The 11,225-nt window shown below is 46.4% G+C and overlaps 1 protein-coding gene across 1 annotated transcript in view; it reads right to left on the reverse strand.

The window, feature by feature from the left end:
* The window catches only part of galr1b (galanin receptor 1b), an 11,034-nt gene extending 725 nt beyond the window's left edge, over positions 1-10,309 (reverse strand). Inside the window, exons 1-3 of the mRNA XM_044357314.1 lie at positions 9,355-10,309; positions 5,904-5,969; positions 1-339 (exon numbers count right to left, since the gene is read on the reverse strand). The exon at positions 1-339 is cut by the window's left edge and continues 725 nt beyond it. Coding sequence (XP_044213249.1) covers positions 4-339; positions 5,904-5,969; positions 9,355-10,044 — 1,092 coding nt within the window. The 5' untranslated portion in view covers positions 10,045-10,309 and the 3' untranslated portion in view covers positions 1-3. The remainder of the gene's footprint in view (positions 340-5,903; positions 5,970-9,354) is intronic.
* Positions 10,310-11,225: the final 916 nt, after the last annotated feature.

Genomic DNA, 11,225 nt, shown 5'->3' on the forward strand with positions numbered 1-11,225 from the left:
CATTCATCCGATCACAGCCGCCTCCTCTATGTTGGTGGTGGAGTGCGTGGTGGAGTTCTCCATGCGGAAGCGCACCACCTCGCCGCCGGGCGGCAGCGAGTACAGCGAGCGGCAGGTGAAGACTTGGCGGCAGGCCTTGCGGAAGTTCTCAGACAGGAAGGCGTAGAGGACGGGGTTGACGCAGGAGTTTCCGTAGGACAGGCAGTGAGAGATGATGCGGAAGGCGAAGGAGGCGGTGGTCAGCGGGAAGGTACCAAACTCCACCCACATGGTGATGATGTGATGGGGCATCCAGCAGATGGCGAAGGCGGCGACAACCAGGAGGACCGTCTGAGCTGTCTGCAAGACAACAGAGAGGAAACATCAGTCTGGATCTGAGCCTGAACTGTTTTATGACATTACTAATCAGAACAATTGATCCCCAAATACTCCCTAAAAACCACACCACAGATACTCCAGACCAAATACTTCCCTAATTCTCTCTAAAACTACCTAAATATTGCAAAAAACACTCTATAAACATGTACTACAAACTCCCCAAATACTCCCCAAATCATCAACACTGTACAAATAGTGTTTGGATTCATTTCCTTCCATCTAAACTCTCCAAAAATACTCCATAAAAACTTCCCCAAACTCTCCAAACACTCCCCGATAACCCTACCATCCAAACTCTCTCCCAAACACTCTCCTAACTATCCCAAATACTCTCCCAACACTCCCAATACTCCTGAAATACTCCACAAACAATAACAAAAACGCTCTCACGTACTCTTCAAACGATTCTTAATAACACTCTGCATATACTCCTGAAAGACTCAAACACGCTCCAAACTCTCCCAAATATTCTCCACACTCCCCCCAAAGTTCCCCAAATACCCACAAACACTCTATGAGTTGTTAACAGCTCCACCAAATAGTGATTTTTCCCTCTAAACTTCTCACATGCTTTCATTTCAATAAATGTTCAAATGATCCAATATTTCAGCAAAAATCAAAGATTAGAGAAAAAGTCCAAAAACTGAAAACAGATTTGTGTATCAGAACTTTGTTTTTTCTTCTTTCCTCTCCCATTAATCATCTCACCACCCCTCAGATTTATCTGCTGACCCTTTGGAGGGGCCCGACCCCTAGGTTGGGAACCACTGGACTAAACTAGCTAACTGTATATAAAGTAGTGTAAACTAGCTCCACCTCCAGCAGCTACAACAGTAACATGCTGCTCTAACACTGATGCTTCACTATTAATAATCTAATGATGTCATATATAATAATATATCAGTCAGAGGGACCAAACCACTACTTTTACTGCAATACTTTAACTACATCAAGCTCATAATACTTATGTACTTTTACTGCAATACTTTAACTACATCAAGCTCATAATACTTATGTACTTTTACTGCAATACTTTAACTACATCAAGCTCATAATACTTATGTACTTTTACTGCAATACTTTAACTACATCAAGCTCATAATACTTATGTACTTTTACTGCAATACTTTAACTACATCAAGCTCATAATACTTATGTACTTTTACTGCAATACTTTAACTACATCAAGCTCATAATACTTATGTACTTTTACTGCAATACTTTAACTACATCAAGCTCATAATACTTATGTACTTTTACTGCAATACTTTAACTACATCAAGCTCATAATACTTATGTACTTTTACTGTAGGAGGATTTTTCTTGCAGGACTTTTACTGATGGAGTATTTCTATATTGATATATTGGTACTTTCATTTAAGTTCATGTCGACATTAAACAGCACTTCACCATGTGACTCCCCTCCTCCTCCTCCTCCTCCTCCTCCTCCTCCTCCTCCTCATGCTGTTCAGGTGTAGTTTTGGTCTCATTTTCTGGTATCAGCACACAAATGACAGTTTCTTTAGTTTAAGTTTCATTCAGACAGGATGAACATCACCAGACATTCAGCCAGAAGTTTTTGGGGTTTTTTGGAGCTGCCGTCAAGCTCAAGACGTCGCTCATTCAGCTTCTTCTTCTTCTGTCGTGTTATGTTGTTTGTGGTTTGTTTGAGTTTAACATCACGTTGACGTCGCTCAGCTCTGCGTCCTGTTGTCGTGGCTGTTTGCTGTCTGCAGTCAGACGGGTGAAAGCCGCCTGAGTTTAGCTCAGAGGCACTTCGGCAGGCCACCGTGGTCGACAGCTGACGGTGTGCAGACGTCCTGTCGCAGCAGATCACGGATCAGTTTACAGCAGAGGGTCAGCGGAGCAGGAACAAAGCCTGCTGGGTAAATATTTAGACAGCAGGACTAAGAATAGAGGAGCTTCTCTCCGAGCTGCTCAGACATAATCTGACTGAAACCAACTTCAACCTGAACTTTTTCACGTTTCTGACATTTGTTTTCAGGTCAGTCAGTCAGAGCAGCAGTTTATAAAACCTGTGTATATGAATGACGGAGGAACCAGTCAGAGTTCAGGAACATTCAGGAAGTACTCAGACCTTTATTCTGACACCATTTAAATCATCAGTCGATACCCTATAACGGCGAAATAAAGACAGAGTTTTAGACATTTTTGCAAATGTATTAAAAAGGAAAAACTGAAACATCATGTTAACAGAAGAGTTCAGACTCTTCGCAGCCGTTACAGCCTCCAGTCTTCTTGGGTTGGATGCAACAAGCTTTGCACATCTGGATTTGGGGATTTTCTGCCATTCGTCTCTGCAGATCCTCTCAGGCTCCGTCAGGTTGGATGAGGACCGTCGATGGACCGCCAGAGTCTCTCCAGAGATGTTGGACTGGGTTCTGGTCAGGACTCTGGTTGGACCACACGAGGACATTTACAGAGTTGTTCCTAAGCAACTCCTGTGTTGTCTTGGCTGTGCTGAGGCTCACTGTCCTGTTGGAAGATGAACCTTCAGTCCAGTCTGAGGTCCTGAACACTCTGGACTCTGATCTCATGTTGAGTGTTTTCTCACCATTTTCTGGCGCTGACGTGCTGACGTGCTAACGTGCTACGGTAAGCGTATTGTGTCATTTACGGTTGCTGACTGTGGTTCCTGACAGTGTTTCTGCTGCTCCCAGCTCAGTTAACTTTGTGGATAAATACCTGCTGCTCGAGCACTCTTAGCTCTCTCCTTCTTCTACAGACTTTTCTCACTAATCCGACAGTTGTTAGTTATCTTCAGCTCAGCAGTTAGCTTAGCAGCTAAACCTAGCGAAACAGTTAGCGATGGCTTCTCTCTCTCCCTCTCGTTCTCCTGCTCTCTCTTGCTCAGTGTGTCAAATGTTTAGTTATTCCTCTGCCTCCTTTAGTGATAGTGATAAGTGTAATAACTGTAGTTTATTTGCAGTGTTGGAGGCAAGGCTCAGTGAATTGGCAGTGCCGCTCTGCACCATGGAAAACCAATCAGTAGCTAATGTAGTTAGCCAGCCCCCAGTATCCGGTGCAGGCCGACCTAGCGTAGCTCCCACCCCCCCCCCCTCCCGGTAGTTCCCGAGCAGCTGGGAGGCCAGGGCGGCTGGATGACTGTCTGAAGGACGCATAGCCCTAATCAGAAGCCCACGGTTCACCACCAACCAGTTCATGTTTCTAACTGGTTCTCCCCCCTCAGCGACACACCCGCTGAGAAACAAACTGTGATTACTGGCAGCTCCATAGTCAGAAACGTGAAGTTATCGACACCAGCAGCTATAGTTAAATGTATTCCTGGGACCAGAGCGGGCGACATTGAATCACATTTAAAACTGCTGGCTAAGAATAAACATAATGATTGTTGTTCATGTCGAGAGAGTCTGAATACTTCTGTCAATGTGAATTTCCACTTTTTTCTTTTTGATTAATTTGCAAAAAAAATCAAAAATTGTGCTTTTGTTTTGTCATGATGGGGTTTTGAGTGTAGACTGACGAGGGAAAAAAAGAATTTAAATGATTTTAGTATAAAGCTGCAACATAACGGGGAAAAGTGAAGGAGTCTGAATACTTCCTGTATTCAGACTCTGAACTCTGGTTTTATACCAGATTTGTTCACATTTAGTCAAATAGTCTCCATTAAACATGTGAAACAGCTGTTAGCAGCTGCTGTCTGCAGTAACATGATGATCTGGAGGAGATTCTCTTTGTTCTCTGGTTTCCAGGTGGATTTATGGAGGTTTACTGGTGATGGACATCAGAGATAATGATCCTCAGGAAGCATCAGTCACACTGAATGATGTCAGTATGTGTTTCATGTCTGAGTTCTGACTCTGAGAGAGAGGACGAGTCTTTTGATCTCAGGAAGTATCTCAGTCTCAGCTCTCTGGCGCCCCCTGCGGAGGCTTCTGGCTGAATGTCCTGTGATGTTCATCTTGTCTGAATGAATCTTAAATTAAAGTAGCTGTAATGTGTTTGCTAACACCAGAAGATGAACTTTGTATTTCTGAATCATTCGTTGTGTCCAACTCTACCCGTAATGACAGGTGTTGCTGTGCTGCTAACAGACCATGTGACCTCTATGACTCGGGGGCAGGAAGTGTGTGAAGTGGTTTGTTTTCATTTGGATCAGAGAGAAGATGAAGACACAGAAGTGTTCACATCAGAAAAAAGACAGATTGTCCTAAAGTGTTCTGTCCTCTGGATGATGATTCAAACATAAGAAGAAGAGAGTAAATCCTGGTTATGAGATAGAAACCTCCCCACAAACTGCATATTTCATTGGAAACTGTCATTTTACGTATTATTTATTTTAAGTCACAAGTATCACTTTTGGCTTCCTGTGTTTCTTGAATAGAATCTATTCAAACATTGTTGAAGTCTGCGAGAGAAACTGATCTCTTTATGTTTCCTGGAGGTTTGGAGGAGGGAACAGTTAGACGATGCTACATCCTGTATATCTAAATATGTGTGTACAAACAGATGATCCTGTAGGTTTGGCAGCTACAGTCTGTGTTTTTTGTTTTGTGTCTGTGTCTTTGCAGCAGCGGGGGTACAAGGAGGCTGGGGGGGGGGGGCACCCAGACAACAGAGTTGATTTTAGGAGCTGCTGCTGTTTGATGTTGATGCATCTTGTCTGAGTTTTTGATTCATGTGAAGTTTATCTTCTTTGCGTGTTGTGTGAACTGTACTACATGTTCTTTAATGTGGTTTAACTAGTTCAGGCTAACATGCTAACATGCTAACTCTCTAATCCAGAAGGCAGTTTAATAAAGGCAAAATGAGTTAGAGACATGAAACCATGATCAGCTGACTGCTGATCACTGCAGTCAATGGAGGCAGGTGGCACCCTCCCAGCATGCACTGGGGCAACAGGCTGCTGTTCTTCCTCTCAGGTTCGTGTCATAGAGATAATTATAATCATGAATCATTAGTTTCAGTTTTAAATGTTCTAATTAAATGTCACATGTTCTGCTCTGCTGATCAAACTAAGCTTGGATGGATTCTTGTTTAAACTTTATAAACTTTCATTAACATATCTACTCAGCGATCACTTTATTAGGAACAGCTGTTCAGTCTAATGTTATCCAACACAACAGCTGCTATAAACTGTTTTCATGAAACTCAAACATTTCCAGGTTTTGTTGACGTCGTCAGAAAGGTAAAAATTCTACTGTATGTTCATTATTGAGGTCATAGAGGGGCGTGGCGTTCCAACTATTTTGTCCACCCCATTAATATACATGAGGGGGGCCTTAAAAGACTAGTTTTTACACAGAGATCACCTGGAAACACCTGGAAACACCTGGAAATACACTGCATGTGCTTTATAACGGCGGGAACCTGATCATATTTTGTTCTCTGACTTCCTGCCTGAAGAGGAAGCTGCTACTCCAAGACTTTCAAATTAAAACATGTTTAATCTCCAGCCAGATACAGAGGAGGAGGAAGAGGAGGAGGAGTGGGAGGAGGGGGAGGAGGAGGAGGTAGAGGAGGAGGAAGATGATGAGGAGTACCTTTGTCTTGGTGCTCTCAGACTTCTTGGTCATGTTCTTCATCTTTTTGTGAAGATGAAATAAAACCTGAGACAGAAACAAACAAACAAAGTGATCAGATTATTGATTATTTCTTCTTCTTCTCTTTGATTAACAGTTGGACTGCAGCGTCATTGATCTGTGGCAGGAAGTTGTGTTGCCATGGAAACGACGCTGCTTCATTCATGTAAACGCATCCTCAGACTCACAGACCAAACTACATGACAAGACATATATTTGTGATGTAAAATTTTATTTTATTTATATTGTTTTTTCTCTCTTATCCATTTTATTTGTCTTTGTTTTTATTAATTTTATTTTGCTTTGTTTTATTATCATTTTTAAATTCAAGTCAAGTTGATTTTATAGATAAAATCAACTTGACTGGTGATGATGATGATGAAGAGCGCTGTCTAACACGTCAGCTGGGTTGAGATCAGGTGACTGTGAAGGTCGTAACATGTGATTCATCCTGGAAGAGACCACTCCCATCAGGACAAAGCTGATCACTCACAACTACTTTGTATTGATTAGCAGTGACCCTTCCCCAAACCCTGCCAGCATAACAGAGCCCCCAGATCCCCTCACTGTAGGGGTCCAGCATTCAGACCTGGACCAGTATCAGTACTCTGAAGTACTCTGAAGTACTCTGAAGTACTCTGAAATACTCTGAAGTACTATAAAGTACTCTGAAGTACAGGTGAACTACAGCAGGTGCATCAGGTGGACAGCTCAGCAGGTCTGAGGAGGAGGAAGGAAGAAGTAATGCAGAGAGCTGATGGGGGTCAGCTGCAGGCAGCTGTGAGCAGCTGTGAGCAGCTGTGGGCATTAGTGGGCATTAGTGGGCAGCAGTGGGCATTAGTGGGCATTAGTGGGCAGCAGTGGGCAGCTGTGGGCATTAGTGGGCAGTTGTGGGCAGCTGTGGGCAGCAGTGGGCAGCAGTGGGCATTAGTGGGCAGCAGTGGGCAGTTGTGGGCAGCTGTGAGCAGTTGTGGGCAGCTGTGGGCAGCAGTGGGCAGCAGTGGGCAGCAGTGGGCATTAGTGGGCAGCAGTGGGCAGTTGTGGGCAGCTGTGAGCAGTTGTGGGCAGCTGTGGGCAGCAGTGGGCATTAGTGGGCAGCTGTGGGCAGCTGTGGGCATTAGTGGGCAGCTGTGGGCAGCTGTGGGCATTAGTGGGCAGCAGTGGGCAGCTGTGGGCATTAGTGGGCAGCAGTGGGCATTAGTGGGCAGCTGTGGGCAGCTGTGGGCAGCAGTGGGCAGCAGTGGGCATTAGTGGGCATTAGTGGGCAGCTGTGGGCAGCAGTGGGCAGCAGTGGGCATTAGTGGGCAGCTGTGGGCAGCAGTGGGCATTAGTGGGCAGCTGTGGGCAGCTGTGGGCATTAGTGGGCAGCAGTGGGCATTAGTGGGCATTAGTGGGCAGCAGTGGGCAGCTGTGGGCATTAGTGGGCAGCAGTGGGCAGCTGTGGGCAGCTGTGGGCAGCTGTGGGCAGCAGTGGGCAGCAGTGGGCAGCTGTGGGCAGCTGTGGGCAGCAGTGGGCAGCTGTGAGCAGTTGTGGGCAGCAGTGGGCAGCAGTGGGCAGCAGTGGACAGCAATGGGCAACAGTGGGCAGCACGTCGTCAGAAAGGTAAAAATTCTACTGTATGTTCATTATTGAGGTCATAGAGGGGCGTGGCGTTCCAACTATTTTGTCCACCCCATTAATATACATGAGGGGGGCCTTAAAAGACTAGTTTTTACACAGAGATCACCTGGAAACACCTGGAAACACCTGGAAATACACTGCATGCCCACAGCTGCATACACTGCTGCCCACAGCTGCCCACTAATGCCCACTGCTGCCCACTGCTGCCCACAGCTGCCCACTAATGCCCACTAATGCCCACTGCTGCCCACTGCTGCCCACAGCTGCCCACAGCTGCCCACTAATGGGCACTAAACTAAACAAAATATGATCAGGTTCCCGCCGTTATAAAGCACATGCAGTGTATTTCCAGGTGTTTCCAGGTGTTTCCAGGTGATCTCTGTGTAAAAACTAGTCTTTTAAGGCCCCCCTCATGTATATTAATGGGGTGGACAAAATAGTTGGAACGCCACGCCCCTCTATGACCTCAATAATGAACATACAGTAGAATTTTTACCTTTCTGACGACGTGCTGCCCACTGTTGCCCATTGCTGTCCACTGCTGCCCAGCTGTGAGCAGTTGTGGGCAGCTGTGGGCAGCAGTGGGCATTAGTGGGCAGCTGTGGGCAGCTGTGGGCATTAGTGGGCAGCAGTGGGCATTAGTGGGCATTAGTGGGCAGCTGTGGGCAGCAGTGGGCATTAGTGGGCATTAGTGGGCAGCAGTGGGCATTAGTGGGCAGCTGTGGGCAGCTGTGGGCAGCAGTGGGCAGCAGTGGGCATTAGTGGGCATTAGTGGGCAGCTGTGGGCAGCAGTGGGCATTAGTGGGCATTAGTGGGCAGCTGTGAGCAGCAGTGGGCATTAGTGGGCAGCTGTGGGCAGCTGTGGGCATTAGTGGGCAGCAGTGGGCATTAGTGGGCATTAGTGGGCAGCAGTGGGCAGCTGTGGGCATTAGTGGGCAGCAGTGGGCAGCTGTGGGCAGCTGTGGGCAGCTGTGGGCAGCAGTGGGCAGCAGTGGGCAGCTGTGGGCAGCTGTGGGCAGCAGTGGGCAGCTGTGAGCAGTTGTGGGCAGCAGTGGGCAGCAGTGGGCAGCAGTGGACAGCAATGGGCAACAGTGGGCAGCAGTGGGCAGCAGTGGGCAGTTGTGGGCATTAGTGGGCAGCTGTGGGCAGTTGTGGGCAGCAGTGGGCAGTTGTGGGCAGCTGTGGGCAGTTGTGGGCAGTTGTGGGCATTAGTGGGCAGCTGTGGGCAGTTGTGGGCAGCAGTGGGCAGTTGTGGGCAGCTGTGGGCAGTTGTGGGCAGTTGTGGGCATTAGTGGGCAGCAGTGGGCTTCCTTAAAGAGTCACAACAGGAAACATTTCTGAACGTAGCTGTTTATAGATGTTGCCATGGAAACAGAGCTGGGCTCTATCTTCTCTTTCATCCTTTAAATCAACACAGATTATGTAGTAAGACTATATGTCATGTTGATTGTTGGTTGGATGAGAACATCAGACTTCATTGTTTTTATGCTGTTTCTTAATGTTTTAATGCATCATTTAAAGCATAAATAAACCTGCCTGACGTGTAAAATCACGTCAGAGCTCCAACTAACAAAAAGAGAAACATGCTCATCTCTCACTGTGAATCTTTATATTTTGAAACTCCAGACCGGATCGTCAACGTTGCGTCCCGCGCACTAAGCGTTTTTACGCACAGTTTTATGATGAACGGGACTTTGCGCCCTTTAGCTCCGCTGCTCGGTTATTAATGAGACTTTTACAGCCGCTGGGAGTCAAACATTACCCCGTTAAATGAGCACTTTTTGCACTGACCTTGGCGTAGCAGCAGCTGATGAGCAGCAGCGGCAGCAGGTATCCGAGTAGCACGATGGTCACCTTGTAGGCGCGTCTGGCGGCTCCGGACCAGACCTCCCAGCAGAATGTGCTGTTGGGGGCGGTGTGGTGGCTGGTGAGGACGTGGTGCTGGGCTACCGGCACCGAGCACACCAGAGACAGCGTCCAGATGACGCACACCCCGACCAGCGCGTTCCTGCGGCTCCGGACGCACGGAGCGTTCTTGGAGCGCACCACGGCGATGTAGCGGTCCACGGACATGGCCACCAGCGTGAAGACGCTCACCAGCATGCTGACCATGAGGAAGTAGTGTCCGGCCTTACAGAGGAAGGCTCCGAACACCCACTCATCCAGAGAGTAGATGGTGGCGTGCAGCGGGACGCACACCAGCAGGAAGATCAGGTCCGCCACGCTCAGGTTCAGGATGAAGATGTTGGTTGGGCTGCCGGGGCGCCTTGTCCGTCCTCCCCCACCTCCTCCTCTGTACCTCACCTTCCCGATCACCACCATCACCAGACAGTTCCCCACCACCCCCACCACGAAGATCAGCCCGAACACCACCGGCACGATCACCGCCTCCGGCCCGGACGCGCCGCCGCCGGACGCCTCGGACCGGGTGGACTCCGGGGGCTCAGCCCGGCCGGAGGAGTCGTTTCCCGGCAGCAGCATGTCGGAAGCTCGCGGGAGGAGCTGGAGGTTTAAAGAAGAAGCTGGAGGAGAAGACCGTGACTGACTGAAGGACCGAGTCCATGGTCCGGATCAGACTGGAAACACGGCAAGTTGCCGGCAGACTGACGAACCGCTTCCTGTCGGGGATTTCAAAGTTAAACCAGTGAAACCAACTGACTGCCAGTAAAAGTTTAAAAGACTTTTATTGTAACAACAAGCAGCGAACAGGATGTAAAGATGTCCTCAGAAATTACATTTTTATCTAATAACTCTGAAAATAGTAAAGTCTCATAAACAGTTAATAAACAGTAATAACTTATATTATTAATGTTCAGTATTTATAATAATTTTTCCCATGAAGACATTTTATATTATTACAGCTGTGTTTTACTATGTCGTCATTGATTATCTGTTTATACAGCAGCAAACACTTTAGTTATTGATTAATACATTCATAACACTAATATCTGCTGGTTTATAGTTATAAACCAGTTATTACTGTTTATAGACTATTATTGATGATGATGAGGGAACGTGTAGTAAAGTCTTATGTGTATCGATATTTATAAAGAAATGATCTGTAAATACATTGTGTTATTATTATCAAATAATATCTTTCTTTACTTCTCTTTATTAATAAAAGGTTTCTCTGTATGTTTACGTGTCTATTAGTTCTTTCCTGTCACCTTTTTGTTTATTTTTGTTTGTGATTTCTGTATAAATAAAGATAAATTATTATTTGCACACAGAAAGAAAACTTCATGAGAAATAAACTTTCAATAAAACTGTCATAACTTCTAAAAATACATTTTCCTTTCCTGTTGATTCCTGTTGTATGAACATGTTGAGCTTTAATGAAGACGTGTGACTGACGGGACGCCGGCGGCGTAAATCACTCGCACACTTCCTGCTTCATCTGACCTCATGAACATCAGTTTAATCATGTGTGTCGACACAATAAAGAACAGAAGGTGATCAGAGTGTTTACAGTTCATTTCCTGTCCCGCGATTTATGATATCACACATATAATAACATGTTTATGAGTGTGTGTGTGTGTGTGTGTGTGTGTGTGTGTGTGTGTGTGTGTGTGTGTGGTCCAGGTATTCCTCATGTTATGGGGACAAAAAGCAAATCCCCTTAATGTAAATCATTAATCACAGAGTGAAGACTTGGTTTAAAG

The sequence above is a fragment of the Thunnus albacares genome, chromosome 1 (assembly GCF_914725855.1).
Source record: "Thunnus albacares chromosome 1, fThuAlb1.1, whole genome shotgun sequence".
Taxonomy (NCBI): domain Eukaryota; kingdom Metazoa; phylum Chordata; class Actinopteri; order Scombriformes; family Scombridae; genus Thunnus; species Thunnus albacares.